This window comes from Malania oleifera, chromosome 12 (genome assembly GCF_029873635.1).
Source record: "Malania oleifera isolate guangnan ecotype guangnan chromosome 12, ASM2987363v1, whole genome shotgun sequence".
NCBI lineage: Eukaryota > Viridiplantae > Streptophyta > Magnoliopsida > Santalales > Ximeniaceae > Malania > Malania oleifera.
Genome location: NC_080428.1, coordinates 47,390,005 through 47,411,629, shown reverse-complemented (window position 1 = coordinate 47,411,629; position 21,625 = coordinate 47,390,005). Strand labels below are relative to the sequence as shown.

General features: G+C 37.0%; 1 protein-coding gene across 2 annotated transcripts in view; it reads right to left on the bottom strand.

The window, feature by feature from the left end:
• LOC131144612 (protein HIGH CHLOROPHYLL FLUORESCENCE PHENOTYPE 173, chloroplastic) overlaps positions 1 to 21,625 on the bottom strand; it is a 53,698-nt gene that overhangs the window by 10,633 nt on the left and 21,440 nt on the right. For both annotated transcript variants that reach the window (XM_058093346.1, XM_058093347.1), the window contains exons 5-12: positions 14,216 to 14,350; positions 13,998 to 14,021; positions 13,753 to 13,864; positions 12,993 to 13,118; positions 12,767 to 12,816; positions 760 to 918; positions 594 to 689; positions 380 to 495 (exon numbers count right to left, since the gene is read on the bottom strand). In XM_058093346.1, the coding sequence (XP_057949329.1) occupies positions 380 to 495; positions 594 to 689; positions 760 to 918; positions 12,767 to 12,816; positions 12,993 to 13,118; positions 13,753 to 13,864; positions 13,998 to 14,021; positions 14,216 to 14,350 (818 nt within the window). The remainder of the gene's footprint in view (positions 1 to 379; positions 496 to 593; positions 690 to 759; positions 919 to 12,766; positions 12,817 to 12,992; positions 13,119 to 13,752; positions 13,865 to 13,997; positions 14,022 to 14,215; positions 14,351 to 21,625) is intronic.

The window sequence follows — 21,625 nt, the reverse complement described above, 5'->3', positions numbered from 1 at the left end:
AGTGGTATGTCAATAAGTTTTCTTTTAGATCGCTGCTTGAGAAGCTGTTAGGCAGTGGGCCAACAATGTATATCAAGGTATTCAAAACTCTCCCCCATGGACGGCCCTGTCTCATGGTGAAGATCAAATAGAACAAACTTGAACAGGTGCATGAACATAAAGAGAACAAAGTGCACTATAATGGACATAACAGGCAGAATACTTATAAAAAGAATTGAACGCAGGGCCTCCTGCAACCACAGCTCTAATACCATGTTAACTCACCACCTGACCTAAAAGCTTGAGCTGTTAGGTGGTGGGGCAACTCTTTATATCAAGCTATCCAACAGCTTTGAGGCAAGTAAATCTTCTATTTGCAAATGTGTAAGAAACACTCAACCTGGGACATATGGGATCCTTTATATAAGCCCGTATGCTTGATATTAGAAGCTGAAATGCACCCTCCACAAATGTTGGATTCAGTTTCCCATCATACTCAAACTTGCTGAACATAAGCTGAAACAATCTGAGCTTCAGCAATTAGGGGGAAAAAGAAAAGAGGTACAACTCAGAGATCTGAAAACGAGAGAAGAACGGTAAATTGAGAAACATGCCTGCAATGACACAATTCTGCTTGGGTCAAAAGGGGGAGCATCTGACACAGTTCGCGCACGAAATACAGGCCTCAAAGATGAAAATAGCAACCGTATCTAGAAGAAATAGATAAATTATTCAGAATAAAGATAAGATGATCCACGACATGACCCTAATGTCACTTACAGATTGCCATTGACCTTCTAGAGTGTCAAAGCTTGCTGTATAGCCCACGGTATCCCAATCAGCACTAGTGCGAACGATGAGTTTATAGCGACAGCCATCACCTCTAAGGCGCAGCTCTAAACCATCATATGCAGACAAATCTTCAGGTACTGAGAAATTCTGAAAACAAAATCAAGTGAATTTTCTTGGTTTCACATACTAAATGGAGTTCATTAATTTTAGAATGAGTATTGGGGCCAGATACCACACAGTCACTAGAGTTCATTAATGGTCTAAAGGAGGATACTAGAATAGCGACCTAGCAGCGGTAACCATAGGAGATACGTCTTCGTTATCTACAAGTATTTCCTATTCAAGTGCACTAAGCTATGCATTCCCCACAATTCATTAAGTAATTCCTTAATTTGGGAGTTGGCATGCAGGTGGGTTTAGCTGCCCATTTAGGTAGAGACAAGACCATTGCCCTTGTTGAGTATAGGTTTTATTGGCATTCCTAAAATAGAGATGTTGCTAGGATAGTTTCCAAGTGTCGGGCTTGTCAGTTAGCAAACATTATATAAATCAGAACACATGACTTTATACACCGATTCCTTTGCTGCACATGCCATGGAAATATTTGAGTATGGATTTTGTCTTAGGATTGCTTAAAACAATCTGAGGTCGTGTTTCCATTTTTATGGTAGTTGACAGATCCTTCAACATGGAATATCTTATTCCTTGCAAAAAGATTCCCAATGCTTTACATGCTGCCAAGCTAGAGGTTTAAAATATAAAAAAATAAAAAAAAAGAGCATCCCCATGCCACAAGACTACGCTCTTTGTGAGGGTAGGGGGAGGGTCACCCCATGTTCACAAGCTATTGAAGTCTAAAAACTACATTGTTTTCCCAACTCCATAGGGTTTGATAGAGATGTAAAGTTCATCAGTTACTTTTGGAAGGCACTTTGGAAGTTGTGAGACCAACTTGATGTTTTTTTTTCCTGCTTTTCACTCGTAGACTGAAGGTCAAACTAGGTTATTAATCGTAGACTTGTAGTTTAAGTGATTTCCTTATAGTGTGTTGTAGGAGAAAAATAAGGCACTTAGGACTTGGTATTACTATTATCAACTGTTGAGTTTGCTTATAACAGTGTTGTCAATAAATCCACAGTAAGAGTCCATTTGAGAGTGTATTTGGATACAAATCATGTGCTCCCATCCTGCTCTTTCACCATCAAACACCTATATTTCTGAGCTTGTAGCATATAGCATATCCATGATTCGCATGCTAAGGTTAGACACAAACTTGTCTTGCGTAATATAAACTTTCAACTCAAGTGCTGTAAGGCAAAGAGATATTTTAATATAAGTGATTGTCTCATGGTTCACATTTGTGTTGAAAACCATTCGAAGAATTTATTTAGGAAAACATTGGCAAATAGATAATGTAATGTAAGTGATTGCATCATGGTTCACATTTGTCTTGAATAACATATGAAGAATTTATTTAAGAAATTGCATGTATTTGACATTGGCTTGTTCCTTCTTATGAGCAAACTTGGATCTAATGCTTATTTACTTAATTTGCCCAACTATATGAACACTAGTCCTTTTTCCAGTGTGGGGGATTGGACCTGCATTGAAGCATTTTTGAGCCTCTTGCTTTGTCTTTAGTACAAGTGCAGTTTCTGTAATTCTTCACTTAGCATCCATTGAACAACAAGAAGATGAGATCATATTAGATGATGAATTTGTGACCTCTTTTTATGGAGGTCTTTGTCCATACCACGTAGTCATAGGTCGCCTTGCATAAAATACTACTTGGATTCCCAAGGACGATCTTTGTGAGCTGATCTTTTGAAGTGGCACTTGCAGTCTAACTCTTTAGAGTCGAAATTTTTTCAGCCCCAAAAGTTTGACCACTTGCGCTGCCTTCCAAACATTTTTATAGAAAGGTAGATCTAGAAATTAGGGGTTTTATATTAGTTTATGACATTATCTTATTTGAATTTTAGGGTTTGATTTTGATATTTTTAAGTTTAGTTTATAATTTTTTATTACTTTGGGATATGATACAATTATTTATTGTTTCATTTTTAGGGTTTCTTATTCACATATTTATATAAGGAATAATTATAATTTTGATTAGCAGAATCTGCTTCTTTTTTTTTCTCTGTTTCACTCTTTGTTTCACAATAGTCTCTGTTTCTCTCCCTCACTCATGACATTCTCCCTTCCCTACTCTCTCCTCCCTTTCTCCTCTATTCCCCCCTCTTCTTTCAATTGCTCCTCTCTTTCCCATCCTACAGCACCCCCAATCATTCTCTTTCTGACTCAAAGCTTGTTTGTCACAAAAATTTGGATTACATGTGAGTTGTATTGCTTCAATGGGAAAAATCCGCCATTTGTTCATCTCAAATGTGAGGGTCATGCAGTCGTGACTTGCAAGGGCTCATGAATGCATCATGGCTCAAGCTCTTCACTCACCCTTATCCAGTTGAACCAATTCTTCTCTTTTGATGATGCGAGTAAGAAAATGGGAGGATCTCTGCATGAGTTTATTAGCCAATATCAATACAATGCAGAGATTAAAACAACCCAAATGGACTTGGCAGTTACCAAGCAAAATCCATATGAAACTATTGCAGCATTTATGGAGGGAAAAATAAGTCCACAACCATGATGAACATATCCTTTAAGGGAGATCAGCTAGATGTTGCAATGAAGTGCCATAAGCCTATGTACCAATCACCCTCCAAACCAAGAAGTCAAATAGAATTGGCTCCATATCAATGGAATCTCATCATCTTTTGCATGACCAGCAAGCACAATAAATGAATGAGCCAGACAGAGCAGGGTGCATATCAACATGGGAAATCTGTCTGGCTTTGAAGCAAGTCTTCTTTTATTGCTTTCGATTCATTAGGAATCTAAGCCCTGCCCATCCTTCTCTATTTTGAGGGATCCCTCATATTGAGGACTCCAGGCTTCTCATGTCAGTAGTCTCTGCCATTGCAGGTCCTTCTCTTTCTGCTGAGATGGCCCACTTTTTTCTGTTTTGTTTGCTCACCGATGCATGAAATCATGAAGCTGGAATGACTCAGACAGAGAGTGAAGCCTAGCAATTGAGGGCATATATTGTCTTTGTAGAGGAATAGTATGATGTTGGACTGGCCCCCTTTGCATGACCTTAGAAAGAAAAAGAAGTTGGTTCGGCCCCTAAACTCCTCCCTCAGGACGCTATAGTCTCATCTTTTGGCTGGGTGCAGATGGATTGGGGGAGAGAATGAGTGGAACTTTACCACTTGACTGAAAGCGAAAGAACTCAATTACTAAATGGAGAGGATAAGTGCTTTTCAAATGTCTAACCTACAAATTATACAGCCTATTCAGGGTCTTTGACTACCTCAAAGCCAAAAGCCTTTTCACCCACAACAACCAGGACCACTGCCAAAAGGGCTTGCCTAAATACCATAACCCTGACAAGTTTTTCCATTATCATCAAATACCTAAGTACAATAACCCTAATGAGTTTTTACATTATCGCTAAAGGTTGGGATATCACAGAGATGAATGTAATGTCCTATTACATGCCATTCAAAACTTGATTCACAAGGACAAAATTACCAAGCCTTGCTTACTGTGCATTGTCAACAATACTCCCCAGGATATGATGATCCCAATACCTACAACCACTAAAGCATCAACTGGAACCATTCTCATAAGAAAGTTAACGTGCTAACAATGAGATCTGCTTGAAACAAGTGAGAAAGGGCGACCCGCGTTGAGAGGTTTATGGAAGCAACACCCGACACAGCCAAATGTCCTTTTGTTGAGTCTTCTTCTTATTACGTCCACATTTGTGACAGAGTTTGTTTGAATTTAGTCATTCTATTCTCTTGTAATGACGGTCCATGATTGCATAAATTGGCGGAAAAGGATTCATATAGCCAACCCCACCTAGTGAGAATTAAGGCTTGGTTTTGTTGTTGTTGCTGTTTATTCTCTTGTAATGAATTAACCATTTGAATTGATGTGGAACTCCCAATTTGATCATTTTCATCTTCTTCCACAATAAAGTCAATGCTAAAGTTTGTTATCTTAAATTGCCCAAGATCTTATAGTAAGAACGTTGAATCAAACCATGGGGAATGAGAATAGTGGCACATCCTAAAAAGGAGAAAAAAAGGAAAGGAGAAATGAACTGAAGAGAGAGAGAGAGAGATGGAAATTCCATGACCATGTGACATCCTGCAGCCATTGCCAAAAATAAGAGTCCACCACTAGGCAACCACAATGTTCTCTTTAACCTTTGATAATCATGTGTACCACTTGCTAGCCCATTGAAAGGTTGTTTCTTTCTTTAATCCACTCACTTAGTCCTAGTGGCCAAGCAAGCACACATTCCAAGGAAACAAAAATATTGAAGGAAAAGAAATTACAAGTCCTGAAGAGTTAGACTGCAAGCGCCACCTCTAAGAACTTGCAAGCCTTTTTTATTTTTATAACCATTTATTAACCACCATTATGGATTTGGGGCCCAAACTTTATCTTCTGAGTAGAATCCTCATTATTATTGTCAGAAAATATATGTTCTTTTTATAATTAGATTGTGTTAATGGGGGTATTTATGTCCTTAAGACTTCATCATTATTAATAATATGCAAGAGGTCAGACCTGGACTTGTACGTAGACTACAGGAAACTGCTGCTAAGTTTTTTCCTCTCTTTTTCACTTCTCCTCTTCCCTTCTCTCCTTCTCTTCTTCTCCTCCATCTCTAACTTTACAACATGGTATCAGAGCATTGATCTCCTTCAAATCTGATTCATGTGAATTGGTTCCGATACTCCGTTTTCCGGTTTTTTCCTTATCCTCCCATAATCAGTCCTCAAATCTGATTTTCTGGTTGGTTTGAGAGTTGTTTCAGGACACCCTTCCTGTCGGTTAGGTTGTGCAGCATCCTTTTGGCAGGAAGCTGTATGTTTTCATGGTGATTTGCCGATGCTGCTGTTCCTCTTTCACTCTGTTTGTGGTTGCTGATGATGCTATTTTGATGACATGTATTCGTGATTTTTGCTTGCATATTGTATCAACTACTGGTTTGTTTTGATTGGTGTTCAAACATTTATTTCTGGTTCTTTCCTGCATATCCAGTTGCTGCCAGCCATAATGCCTGGAGCTGCTGCCAGGTTGTTCATTAAATGCCTGCAGTACTTTGCTGTGGCCTACCCTGTTCTTGGTGGTTAAGTAATTCCACCTAGGATTATTGTAAGCTCAGTTATGTAGTCATAGCTGCCAATTGGGGTTCTGGATTTTGGAGAATTTGAAGTGTTGTAAGTTCTGGTTTTCAGAAGTCCTGAAAGTGCTGTTTGCGTCATTGTGTTCTGCTTGACTTCTCAAACTCCTGTAAGTCAGCCATGGATACTATCTGACTTCTCACTGTAGTAGGGGACATTTTGGGGGACAATGAGGAGGTTTGCATTGTCATCGTGGCAGCAGTTGTGTAATGCGATGAGGAGTTTGTCATGGAAATTCTTGAATCTGCAAACACTGTGGAAAGGAAAATCATACTATTGATCGCTGCTGGGATCTCCTTGGGAAACCAGCTTGGGCCAATAAGTCTCTTGCGAAGGGCAAGTCTACTATTGACACTTCAAATGCACCTAGCCACTCTATTGGGGAGTTGAGTACATCATCCACTGTATTCCAAGAGGAGTTTAACAATCTTTTTTCATGGTTCAACAACTCCAAACTCAGCCTTTTACATCTATTGCTACTGCGGCCCATTCAGGCACAAATGGGTTTCTTGCCTCATCATCCTCCTTACCTTGGGTTATAGATTTTGGTGCATCCTCCCATATGATAGGGAGTCCTAATTTGTTGAGTCCTTGAACCCTACAACTCTACGCTAGAAGGTTACTCTGGCTAATGGCTGAGTTACACAAATTTCTAGCTCTGGCCATATCCTCTTAATTCCTTTTATTCCTCTTTCATTTGTCTCATAACTATTCGGTGACCTTCTTTCCTTCTCATTGTGTTATTTGGGATCTTTGGACGAAGAAGAGTTTTGGTGGAGTGCTTGAGAAGGTTGGCCTGTACTATCTCGATGGTGGTCATGGTGGTCCAATTCTTTCCGTACAACTTCCTCAATTTCTACTCATGGTGTTTCTCTTTATCAATGGCATGCTTGTTTGGGTCATACATCCCTTCAAAAACTATAACAAGTATTTCCTATGTTCAAGTCTGTTTCTCATTTTGAGTGTGCTGCATGTTAGTTGAGATTCTAAGAAAGCATATTACGAAATCATTTCCATCTAGAGTTGAGTCACATAGTAAATTATTGTTTTCTCTTGTTCATTTAGATATTTGGTGCCTGTGTAAAGTCAAGAATTTGACTAGTTATTAATATTTTGTGTCCTTTTTGGATGATTTTTCGCTATGATCTTGATCTATTTAGCTCTACCAAGAAATTATATATAAAAAAAAAAAAAAAACTCAGTTTGGCATTGGTATTAAATTTTTTGATTTGATAATGCACTTGAATTTGTTCAAAATGAGCTTCAGTCTTTTTGCTTGCTCCCAAGGGGATTATTCATCAAACATTATGTATACATACCCCCAGCAAAATGGAGTAGCTAAAAAAGGGGGGGGGGGGGGGGGCACATTTACTTTAGCACGGTCTTTACCATAGTCTTAAATTTCCATGAAATTTTCAAAATTTTCGTCGAAATCTCGATATTTTAATAAAACTTGTCGAAATTTTAGCTATAATATGATATTTCCTTGGAATTTAAATGAGAGATTTAGGGGTGAGTGAAATTTCTCTCTTAATTTATTTTATTTATTTTTATCAAAACAAAATATTATTACAAGTGCTTTTTGAATTTATATGAAAAAACAGACTTATAGCAACATTTTATTTAACCATTCATGTATAAATTATCATTATTTGTATAATAAATAATAATTAAATGATTTATGAATTTCATTTGTATTAGTTGATTATGTTTAATGTACATTATTTTACAAAGATGTTTGTTACAAATACTATATTACAACTTTTCCACCTCATACACAACATGGATGTATTTAACTTGCAATATATTAGTCCTAGAACTTACATTATTATGTTTGTTAACTATTTCTAAAGTTTCACAAAGAATTTCATGCTTTACTACTAATTTCTATTATTTTTTCAAATTGAAATTGAAATTAATATCGGAATCGAAATTTCCGTCAAAATTTATCAAAATCGAAATTTAAGACCTTGGTCTCTACTCATTCATATGCATGTTCCTAAAACCTATTGAACCAATGCTCTTTTTACAGCTTGCTTTCTACTCAACAAAATGCCCTCAAGTGTTCTAAGGGGGCAAATGCCCTTCTCCGTCATGTACCCAAAGACATCAATTTTCTTTGTTGTGCCTTGTGTCTTTGAGTGCACATGTATTGTTCATGTTCCACATATGGGTCAGGACAAGCTCTCTCCTTGTGCTGTTAAATGTGTCTTCATTGGGTACTCGAGAACACAGAGGGGATATTTATGATCCCCACACTTGTAGGATATATTTTAGTGTTGATGTCATTTTTTTAAGGGACACCCTATTTTTCCAATGTTCAGTGTGCTCCTTGGATGAATCTATTTTGATTCCATCAATGAATTTTGGTTCCCCTCTGTTGGCCTAACAAGGCTTAATCTCGTTTTGATGATAACAACTCAAGGTTACTTAATGTGTTTTTAAGTTATGTTTCAGGACTCAAATGTTTTATGAAGTCAAGTAATTCTACTTGAGGAGATATGTTGAAGCTTAGACTTAAAGCCACAAGTCATGAGGAACATGAAGAATATTGAACTATTGATCAAAGCTCAGATGGATATTGAAAGCTTTACAACATGAAGACTTAGGAACTTAGATGGTTTTAATTTGACTAAGTCTCATGTAAGTACTTCTACTCTCAATATTGAAGTTGAAGCTCTTAGGATTCATTCTGGACTTAGAAACCTGATTTAGTACATGGAAAATATTTTCATAAGGTCTAAAATATGTTTTCAAGTTACAAGTTTAAGTTTTGGAATTAATAATTTGAAAAACACTAAGTAGTTAGTGGTCAGGTGACTGATATGCTACTGACTTTGTTAATGAGAAGAACAGAAAGGGATCAGGCGACTGAACTATAGGGATCAGGCAACTAACCTGCTACTGACTATTCTTATGCACTATTTTAATTAAGCTCAGGCGACTGACCCTATGGATCAAGTGACTGATGTTGATGTTTTAAACTTATAACAGTGCGGATTTTGTTTCTAAATTTGAACGTTTGGGCCTCCAAACTTGAAGCAAACTTGGGGAAAACGGTAACTAATGTTTCTACTCTATATAAAGAATCTTTTCACAAATTAGGGTAACTAATACTCACATACAATTCTAAATTCGTTTTATACTACTGAAATTCTTTCTGAAAAGGCTGCTGTGAGTTCTTGCTGAAAACCTAGCGAAATTCTGATTTGATTTTCTGAAATCCACGCTCTACAATCAAAATATTGTTAATATCTTCGTGAGCTTCATCTCTTTATTGATTCATTGAAGTATATTGTGCTATAATGTGTACAAATTCTGCTCTGTTGAAGAGTATTTTTATTGTACTAACAAACTTGTATTGCTGGTTTTGTTATTGACAGTTCAGGTTGTTGAATCATTGCCTAGCGAGAGGTTGTTCTTGTTAGAGAGGGATCTCCACCTTGAACGGAGAGAGGGGTGCTTCACCTGGTTAACGAAGTGGGAAAGGAAATCCTCAAAGCGTGTTGCTTGAGGCAAGGACGTAGGCTGCTGGACGAACCTTGTAAAAAATCTTGTGTTCGCTCTTCTTCCCTATCTTTTTAATTCATGCCAGTTATAATTTGTGTGCATGTTTTTAAATTTATTGGGAACTTGCTGAATATTGGGATTTGATTGTGATTGAACCAAGTTATAATCTTGAATGTTGATTTATATCGTTGGATTAAAAAAAAAATTTGATAAAAATTAATCTCTGAATTATGGTGTGAAATTGCTGAGATAAAATTATTGTGAATGAATGCTTGATTGAAGCATAGGTATCAAAATTATTCAATTTATTTACTGAATGTGTGCCTTGAGAAAATTGTTAATTGTTGCTGGAATTCAGAACTAAATAGTGGAAAACCTGAAGTTTGAGTTTGGATTATATTTTCAGCATTCATATATATAACTAGGATTGTTGATTGGTATAGTACAGTCGCTGATTAGTTTATTGTGATTGTGTGGTTGTAGTGATTTAAATTAAAAAGGGCTAAAGTAAACTGAAATTCCGCTAAGAAATTTTTAATTACCCAATTCACCAAAATACATCTTTAATTTCACCCTCGTGTTGATACTCTTAATCCTACCTTTATCCCTCTTGAGAAATATTCTGTCCCTCTTCCAAATCCATTGTTTATTGATCCAGAGAAACAATTGAAGATTCAGAAATGAGGAAGGCAAGCACAAGCATCACTATACCATGCAGGCACCTCCTTTGCCCATCACTATTTCAACATCTGGTTTTGGAGATCCATCCCAATGTGACTTGAATTTGCACATTGCTCACCAGAAAGGTACTTGAACATGTGCTTAGCAATCCTTAGTAGCTTATCCTTTTGCTCGTTATGTTTTAATCTTCACCTTCCTAGTCCTATGCGTCCTTTTGCCTTGTCTATTTCCTCAGTTTCTATCCTTTCTAAACTAGTTGATACTCCTACGGATCCCAATGTGAAGTTGTCAAGGGATGTTGGAGCAGACTTTGAAGACAAATGTCGATATAGACAGTTGGTTGGTGAGTTGATCTACTTGACTGTCACTAGACTTGATGCATCGTTTGTAGTGGCGATAATGAGTCAGTTTATAAAAAATCCCAAACAACCACATTGGGATGCCATTCATAGGATTTTGCGGTATCTCAAAGGCTCCCCCGGAAAAGGTTTGATATATAAAATGTAATAGAAATTGTGAGATTGTCGGATCTTATGCAAATTGGGCTAGATTTGTTGATGATGGAAGGTCTACTACTAGATCTTGTATATTTGTGGGAGGTAATCTTGTTACTTGGCATAGCAAGAACAAACTGCTGTAGCAAGATCTAGTACTGAAGCAGAATTCCAAGCTATGGCTCAAACTTTGGGTGAGCTTATATGGCTGGAGTCTCTTATGGGCAGAGAAGGGATTCTTGGTAATGAAGCCAATAGAGGTGTTTTGTGATAATCAAGTTGCCATTTATATTGCTAGCAATCCAGTGTTTTATGACTGCAGAAAGAAAATAAAAGTTGACTGTCACTTTGTGAGGAATGCTGCGTTAAAGGTCATGAGTCCCTTTGTGAAATCTGTTGATCAGTTAGGCGATGTTTTTACAAAGCCTTTATTTAAGCTCACCTTGTCTAATGTTTGTTACAAGCTGGGGTTAGGTGATATTTATACACCTCCAACTTGAGGGGGAGTGCCAAAAGAGAATATGCTATTTTTAATAATTAGGTTGTATTAAAGGGGATATTATTTTTTTGTCTTAAAGACTTTATTATCATTAACAGTATATAAAAGGGCAGACCTGGAGTTGTACGCGGACTCCAGGTAACTGCTGCTAAGTTTTTTCCCCTCTTATTCTTCTCCTCTTCTCTTCTCTCCTCCTCTTTTTCTCTCCTCCATCTCTAAGTTTACAACAATTATATAGGTGCCAAAAAAAAAAACCAAGTGATAGAGAAAAAATAAAATAAAAAGAGAAAAAGTGAAACACTAATCAAGTTCTTAAACTATCGCTAGGAAGAGTATCCCTAAACAACTCAAACCAAACAACCAGATTTGGCAAGAGACTAGGGAAAGATAGGAAAAAAGAAAAAACGAAGTGCCTAAAATCAACTTAGATAAATAAGATTTACAGGAGATCAATGCTCTGATACATGTTGTAAATCAGAAACAAATTGAAGATTCAATGAAGAAAATACAACACATATGTTTAGATATAAAGAAGAGAAGAAAAGGAAAAGAGGAGAAAAGCCAGGTGGCAGTTTTCCTAGAGCTTACATACAGCTTCAAGTCTTCCTTCTTATAAATTAATAATAAAGAAAACATAGAAAAACAAAAATACCCCCACTCACACCACATAATTACTAAAATAGCCTATTCTCTTCTATCAAATTTTATTTTTTTTGTGAAGAGATTAAAAATACCAATTTTCCAAAAAAGATTGAATGGAGAAAATTGATATACTCAACAAGAGCCCTCCCTTCCTAAAGTTCATTAACCTCAATTTGTAGCTTAATTCATAGATCCTAGACTTCCTTGTATGATGCCTTTCAAAATATTGATCTATTGGGGGTCAAAAACTGATCTTTTGCTTATATTTTATAATTATAATAAGATGGTAACTCCATATCTTTTTCATGTGAATTCAGTTACTTTAAAGACTCCTATCATTGACCCACATGATTATGGAGTATGGTTCATAAGGACTCAAATCACTTTGCCGTGAATTAGAGGTGGTGCTTATACTAGGGTCCTACAATTCATTAGTCATCACCTAGAAATGATGGTCCTCCCAAATAGAGGTTAATAAAGTTCTTAACATTCAAATTAAATGACTAAAAGAGGTGTAATGACTAAAAGAGGTGTTGGCCTTGGTTTCTCAGTTGGATTATTTAATTTGAGGATGGTGACTATAGCTGACCCTAGTCTACGTGAAATGAGTCCTAACCTTTTTAGCCTATTTTTTTTGTAAATTGATTATTTAAATGAAGAAAGCTCCCTAGGAAGATATTTCTTAAAATTCATTGTTCCCAAGGGATATTTTCAAGATAAATGAAAATTGAAAATTAAATTTTTTTTTTTTTCCTGTGCACAAAGGATCATAGGTGGAACAAACCACTCTTGATTCTACAGTTAGGTCAAAAAAATCCAGAGAAAGAAATTTTTTTACATATATGATTTAGACGGTCAAGGAGTACTGAAGATACAATATATGTGCTTTAAAAAAGCAATGTTACCCTTGTTCTGATGCTAGTAAAGCCACCATTGTTTGCAGTGGAAACAACACCTGTATGAGGTACAAATAAAATACATAAACCAACATATTCAAATTTAGAATATTTACCACTACAATTCACTAAACTTACCTGCTATTCTGTAATAATAATATATGAGCACAAACTTTCAAAATAATAATAATAATATACAAACACAGAAAGGCAGAATGATCTGACAAGAACAAACCTCTGAAAAGCCCCGTTGGTCCACCATTTTCACCACCAGTTGTGTCAATCTGAAATGTACTTTCACTGACTCCCCCCATCACAACATCATCTAAAGCACCCCAAGCAAGCTCTCTAGATGAGCTATCTACAGCAGGAAAATAAATCTAAAATAAACAATTTTAGAATAATAAACATAGGATAAATTTTCTCTAAACATAATGTTAGAGCCTTTCAGTCATGCGCATTGGCCATGCCAAAGGAACTTGGCTAGCATGCAGGTCTGTCTAATTCAAGTACTCGATGGTTATATAAACTCGGTCACCCAAATCAATTAACACATACTTGTAATCCAGTTAAGTATCAACTATCTCAGCCCAGGTGGCATCTAGTAGTGCCCAACTATTATTTCAAATGCCATCTACGAATTCTTCTAGTATTTTAGAACGCTTGTGTGTGTCACCATAAGATATACTATACATATATACCACATAGATAGTAAGATACAGACATGACCTAGGTGAACCCATTATTCTCAAAAACAGACTTAAAAAAGAATGATGGAAATGTGTGCTGAATAAACAAGAAACTTCATATTATTAATCTTTTTCTCCTCATTTTTCTATAAGGTATCAGTTGAAAATACCCTGTCCTCACTTGCGTCACATATACCTCCGGAGAATTGATTCATAAGTGGCTTGTTTTAAAATAAATTTAAGGATCCTGAATTCATGCAATAGCATGGATTCAAATCAATAATTTCCACCTACAGAATACTGTACCTTCAAATCCATATACCAGTTTTCCACTTTGAAGCCCAACAATCCCCTTCACAGAATTAATCAAATTTTTCATCCCGATGTACTCCACCATTTCAGGAGAATCACCTTTTATCTGGTTTCATCAATCAAATAGAACCACATAGCTAAGAATTACAATAAATGGGACAGCATAAAATTATGGTATTATACTTCCAAAATAACATGTTCGGCTCCAAATACATAAAGATAGGAAACCAGTTCACCACCTCAGGTTCAAAGAACTTGATCCCCTGCGACATGAAATTCAGGTGTAAGAGCATAAGATAGAACAGGAATAAAGATATGAAACATGACAGACAAGCTTAAAACTTCAACATAAGAAAAAAACTAGTAACGGTAAGATTCTAAACAACATGAAAAACCAACTTAACCAACAAGCAAACATAATGAGCTGTATAATCGTAGTAATTTTTTTCTGTCATACTTGGCTGTATTTTGCCCTATCAGGAGTGTCTCCTTCTTTTGGGCCAACAATGACTGAAACAGCATTAATAACTTTCCTCACTCCTTTGAAGTACTCCGACACCAGAGTATTCTCCTTAGTAATGTCTCCAACAACCTGAAATATTGGTGAGAATAAACACCAGTTGGAAATGTCATGAAATATTGAAGTATGACAAGGTTTCTATAATATTGCGTGAAATAATGAGTATCTAATACACCAAGGCTTTCAACAAAGGTAGGGGCAGCATAAGATGTTTTAGATGCCCAGTCACCAATTGCATGGACCAGGAAAATGTCTTTATCAATGATATCATGGAAAACAAATCCATGATTTTGAATCTGAAGTTTTCTGAACCCTTCTTCAAATTGCACTCAACCAGTTACAAGTGCAAAGAAAACAGTACTCAATAAACACTAATTTGGAACCTATTTCCTAGCAGGACTTGGAACTTGCAACCAATGTCAGCATTGTAAAAATTTTTGGAAAAATCCCAATGTTTGCCTTTAAAGTATAGAAAGAAGAAACTTGGGGGGTCAGTTATTGTTTTGCATTAGTATGAGAAGACTCATGGTGAAGCTCACAAGAACCATATCTCAGTGGCAGCAGTTTACTAAATAATTTTTATCTGCAAAATCAAAGACTTTGGCACCTTATTTTTGGATATGACCCAAAATTAATATAAACCTAGATTAAGTAACACACTCAAAAGTCCTTTGATGCTTGTTCACCTATAGAACACTGCTTCAACACTAATAATTGACTTTATTTTTTTTTTAATTCTCTTGCACACCTGTTGAACACTGTTTCCCTCTGGTTGGCAAGCAGGGTTAAAATTCAGTTTCTTAGCATAAAACCTACAAAATACTACCACCACAGTTATCTGTAATTTGCATTCAACAGAAGGGAATGTATTGTCAAATTCTGTGAAGTCAGATTTGCAGATTCAAAAGTTTCTGTTCATTTCTTTAATTGGCTTACACCAAATAAATGATTCAACAAAGCCTTAGCACCAGAAACAGGGATTTAGTATCAATTTAATAAGTTTCTAAAAGTAAATAAATTCCTGTTACTATGGCAGCACAGAGTTTACACAAGGCGGAGCAAAGGCCTTGATTCAACAGCCCCAGTTCTAAGTGACAACCCGAGACCGATTTGGGAGGCTTATAGACTTAAGAGTACAGTGTTAGGCATTAATTAATAATTGACTAAGTTGTCTTAAAGTTTAGTATGTTATTTTTTTGTTTTTACTGTAGGAGCATTTTGATAATTTTTTCCTTGGGCCATAACATTGGGCTGTCTGGGTTTTTTCTTATTTCCGTAATTTGTGACACTTGGAAATATCCACTTATAAGTTGCTCTGTGTTGGAAAAGAGTGTCAATCAAGAGTGGCTTATCTATGTCAATAGGTCTGGATCCAAGACTTCTGGTGGCAGATCCAGGACCTCTAGTTAGTGGGGGATTTCATGCATAATGCATAATCCAGTTAGACAGAACTGTAGTGACTGCCACACCTGCAAGTCAGCAATTCTTAGTCTCTGTCTCTTTCAATTAATGCACAACATATCTCAAATCTTAATCACATTCCCTATTTTTAAAATTTCAAAACTAACATCAAATTGCTTTAATTTTAAACTTAGACCTCATGCAAGCGACTTGAGTGGGTGCAATTCCCCAAAACAATTGTGCACGCACACAAACACACACACACACATAAAATGCCAGCCTTCTTGGGTGGTTTCAGACATTGCCATCTCAGTTTGACGTGGTGAGTTGGGGTGTTTTCTTCGCCCTTTTCAGGTGGTTTACAAATGTCGACATCATGTTTGATGTGGTGTTCTCTTGGACCTCATGCAAGTCGCCCTTGCGCCTGATGTGCTTCTGAAAATTTTGGACAAGCCTAACTGAGATGACTTGCATGGGGCCAAAAAACATCATGAGATGGCAATGTTTTACTTGGGAAGGCTATATATATAGGAGTTTTTCATCATAATTTGAGTGGATGCATAGCCCACACTCAACTCTATGTGAATCAGCCTATGTGCATTAACAGCCCAATGCCTGATGGTTTAAGTTTTCAGATGTTGTAGCTTGTGGTAGAGTCTGTGTTTTCAAAACTGCTCCACCCTGCAAAGGAGCATGCACTCAAACTCCCATGGTTTCAACTCCTTTCTCAGGGTTTAATAAAATCTCCTTGGGTTCTCCAAGTTTTCATTTTGGGGGGAAAGTCATTGGACTAGCAAAATAAAAGAGATGTTTTAAGAATATCCACTAGTGAGCTGCCCTTAGCTACGAAGTAGTATGAATCAAGAGTAGCTTATGCTACTAGTTACTGCTGTGCATTATTGATGTGTTAGTAAGTGAGTTAATGTGCGAGTTATTAAGGGTGATATGGTCATTTTCATGTACTTGGCAATTATTATAAATAGAGGGAGAGACCTATCATTGTAATTAGGTCTGCCAATTTACCAAATACTTCAACATGGTATCAGACCAAGATCTGACCCAAACCTTAATTGCATCGCCGCCACCAAACCAAACCCTAAACGTCATAATCCTGTGCAAACCTGCCATTGTGGGAGGATCATCTGCAAAACTATAGACCAGAAACAAGTCCAGGAGTCACCAGAAAACACAGCAATGAAAAAGTTTCTGAATGTCACATCCCTCTCAAAATTTCAAGAAGCCCTTCAAATTTTGCTAACTCAACTCTGTATATAGCCACAGAACCTGCTGATCTATAAGGCTGTGAAATTTCATTACTGGAGGAGGCCCCACGTGCCCCCACATGCTAGCTGAAAGCCAGCAACTCCAACTCATGTGACAGCTTGTTGAGCCTTGTTTTTGCTCCAATTTCTTCCTGAATGCTTCAAATACTTCCATGCTCCATAATATCAAGTTGTTGGTCATGTCTTTTTTCAAAGATCCAACCTCTTTCAGTCATTTACTCGTAGCACTTTGTTAATGGTTGTTTGGTACCATTAGGGCTGTGTGCTTTAATTTCATGGGGCCTATGGCAGTGTTATGCTGTTTTTTTTGTGCCTTGTTCTTGTTATTTCAGTTGTTCACCTTGTTCATGGTTTTTTTAGTTATTCTGTTAACCTTTTTTATTGTTGGTATCATTTGTGAATGTTGGGATGGAGCCCATCAATCCCAAAAGTATGCTTTCCTCACCAGTCACTTGTTCAGCTATTAGAAAACAGGGTATTCAAGGTACTATGACCGTCTCCGAGGAGGATTATTCAAGGCTCTTGCAGTATCAGCCCAACAAGCATCTTATCATATTGCATCTTTTGCTCAGAAAGGTAATCCTACAGCCTGCATATCATCTAGTATATCTTCCGCAAGTCCTACGTTTCTGACAGACGCAACAAACTTCTTTTCCTATTACCCCTGCTGATGGGTCCACTACTACAATTAAAGGGATAGGTATAGTAAATCCTACTCTCTCTATCCCTTTTTCTCCTATTTTGTACATTCCTAAATCCCCCTTGAATCTTATGTTTGTTAGTAAGATTGCGATGTTTCTAAATTCTTCTTACTTCTTTCATGATTTTGTTGTTATTCAAGATGTGAAGACAAGGAAGAAAATTGGCACATGATGTAAGGCCGGTGGACTTTACTACTTTGAGTTGCTCTCGCTTCCTATTGCCTGCCATGTTGCTGCTACACCACTTCAAATCCACTGAGACCTAGGTCATTCTTGACAAGTTAAAATAAATAGTTCCTACTTTGAGCCTTGAGTATCTTAAATGTGAGTCTTGTCAATTGCAAAAGCACCATTGTGTTCCCTTTGCTTCCCAAGTCAATAAACAGACAGTCAACCCTTTTCTCTTAGGCCATTTGGATGTTGGGGTCCAAGCTGTGTCACATCAAAGTTAGGATCTCTTACTTTGTTACATTTGTCAATGACTACTTTAGAACGACTTATCTATCTTTAATGAAAGATGCTGCTGAGTCGTTTAACATATGTCATGCCTTTTGTTCTTAAATACAAACTTAGTTTGACGTATAAGTCAAGTCATGATACTTTGTAGTTCGTAGTGATAATGCTAAGGAGTACTCCAATACCCATCACTACCTGCATGACTAACTGTCGTATGATCCATGAGTCATCTTGCGCCCACACTCAACAAAAAGGAGTGTAGAGCAGGAAAATAGACATATTTTTTAAGTCACTCGTATCCTATTGTATAAAATGAAAGTCCTTAAAGTTTTGTAGTGATGTCATGCTTACTACTTGCTCTCTCATTAATAAAATGTCATCCTCAATCCTTGGTAGTAAAATCCCATATTCAGCTATCTTCCCAAAGGCTCTATGTTCTCACTTCCTCCTCATATTTGGCTATGTATCCCTAGTCCATCAGTTAAGTCCAGGAATGGATAAGTTGGATTCATGTGCTATCAACTCTATCTTTCTGGGGTACTCTTGTACATGAAAGGAATACCAATGTTATAGTTCTAGTTTAAATCAATTTTTTTTTTTCTTTGATTCTACAACATACTGTTATTCTAATTCTTTTGAGTCCTGTTAACCTTAATGAGTTTGTTAAGCAACCACTTTTTACCTAACAGCTTAAGCTCTTTGGTCGTGGGCTAAAAATGTATATTAATACTTCTTGACACTCCCCTACACATGCACTTCAATTGCACATGGAGAGATAAACAAATGATGTACCCATTACAAAAATAAAATATTTTTTCAAACACCACATAATAAATGCAAGCAACAAGACTAAAACCTAGGGCCTCCTGGTTACTTGTTCTAATACCATGTTTAAGCAACCACTTTAGCTAAAAGTTTAAGCTTTTAGGATGTGGACCAACAATGTATACCAAGACTTTTTAACAATCCCTTCATCTACCTTGCTTTCAAGATCCCCAACCTATTATCTCTGCCCAGTCCTCTTTCATATTCTTTGACTTTGAGTCCTTGTTGCTTGGATCATCCTAATTTGCAAGTGTACACAAAACAGCGACTCAAAGGAGGAGGGCCTCCTTCAGATTCTACTTCTAAGCCTCTAGTTCCTTTGCCTAACAATCCTATTTGCCAAGATGTTGATCTTCTTATTGTATTTCTGCAAGGTAAATGCACTTGTTCCTAGCATACAATCTCTAATTTTGTTTTCTACAATTTCTTGTCACCCTTGTATTACTATTTTGCATGCTCTTCCAAAATTTGTTTATAAAGCCATATCTCATTCTGGGTGGAGGAATGTAATGGTTGAACAAATGCGTGCATAAGAGGATAATGATACTTGGGGACTAGTACCTCTTCCTCCATAAATTTATGGTTGGTTGTCATTGGGTGTATACTGCAAAAGTCAATCCAAATAGTTCCGTGGCTTCTTTGAAGGCCCGTCCTTCTACTAAGGGATGCACTCAAGTGTACTCCCCAGCACACAAACTTGTCCCAGTTTGTTTGCTCATCTCCTTAGCCACCTCGTGTTATTAGCCTCTCTTAGTTAGATGTGAAGAATGCCTTCCTAGATGGTGATCTTTAGGAGGAGATCTATATGGAGCAACCACCTAGATTTGTTGCTCAGAGGGAGTCACAATTAGTGTGTCAGCTTGAGAATCTTTCTAGGGTTTGAAGTAGTCTAAGCATGGTTTCATCAATTCAGTATTGTAGTACCTTGAATTTGATCTTCAGTGCTACATAATAAATTACTTTGTATTTTATCGTCACATACATAGTGCTTTAGGTAGGATTCTTTTTATTGTGTGTGTGGATGATATTGTGATTACATAATGCGGACTGAGGTATCCACAACCTAAAGAATTTTCTACAAACTAAATTTCAAACCAAGGATTTAGTGCCATTGAAATATTTGTTGGGTATAAAAGTATCCAGATCTCATATGGGAACCGTTTACTCACAAAGGAAGTATGTTCTAGAACTTTTAGATGAGACTAGGATATTGAGATCCAAACCTGTCAATACACCCATGGATCCTAATAGCAAGCTGGTGCCAAATGAGGACAATTTGTTGGTTGATCTAGATACTTGTTGGAAAGTTGAACTATCCCACAGTCACTCGATCCAATATATCTTTGGCAACAGGTGTTGTGAGCCAGTTTCTTTATTCTCCAAGAAGAAGTCACTAAGATGCAGCTATTCGTTTTTTTAAGAAACCTAAAAGTTGGCTGGGGGACATCTCTTATATCAGGATCAGGGTTACACTATCACACTTATGTTCAAGGATATATAGATGCAGATTGGGCTAGGTCACCTTCACACAAAAATCTACAATTGGGTATTGTGTTGGTGACGTGGTATCCTCGAAAAAAATCAAACTATGGTGGCCTGAAAGAGTGCTGAGTCAAATTATTGGTCCATGGCCCATCCTACTTGTTAGCTTATTTGGCTAAAGAACAGGTTAGAAAAACTAGGTTTCCACATTCTAAGCTTATGGGGTTGATGTCTAACAACCAAGCTGCTACTCATATTACCTTTTCCTAATCTTCCGTAAGTAGACCAAATACATTGAAGTTGATTGTCACTTTGTTTAAGGGAACCTTGTGCAGAAGCTCATTATAACAACTCATGAAGTCAGAATTCGAACTTGCTGATTTATCCGCTAAAGCCTTGGGAGATGATGTGGTTAAATCCATTTGTAACAAGCTAGGAACATATGATATCTATGCTGCAGCTTGGGGGGGAGTGGTATTAGCTACTGATGTGTGTTATTGCTGTGCTAGTGAGCATGAGTTAGTGCGTTAGTAAGGGTAATATGGTCATTGTTATGTACTTGGAGTTGGCATATATTATGAATAGAGGCAGAGACCAATCATTGTGATTAGTTCTTCCAATTAACCAAATGCTTGATGGCTTAAGCTTTTGGGTCATGTTGGTCATGTTGGAAAATCCCTGCTTAGTGGGGGCTTGAAATATATTGTTAAACACCAACATGACAATCATTGTGTTTAGTTCTTCCAATTAACCAAATACTTCAACAGCTTATATACATAGATGGACCCAAGGCCTGATGGCTTAAGCTTTTGGGTTATGTTGGCGTTCAAAAATATATTTCAAGCCCCACTAAGCAGGGATATTCCAGGTCTTAATAGATATGACAAGTTTAATAGGTCCAAGAAAGTCCAAGTTAGTGAGAAAAGTCAAGTCTTGTGCCCGAAGTTTCATGGGCACGAAGAGAAAATGGTCTCCAAGTTTTTTGCCCAATAAATATGGTTGCATTCAGTTTGTTTTGGACATGCAATGAAATCAATTATTTTGGCTCTACCTTCTTCTGTATTTGCCTCGTCTGTCTACAAACTACAGCTTGCTGCCTGCACAAAAAATCCATCACAAGTTCAAAATTCAATCCACAGACTACAAAAAGTTCTCCCTTTTGCTCATAAGGGTGCATTTGTTTCACACAACTAGGTTTC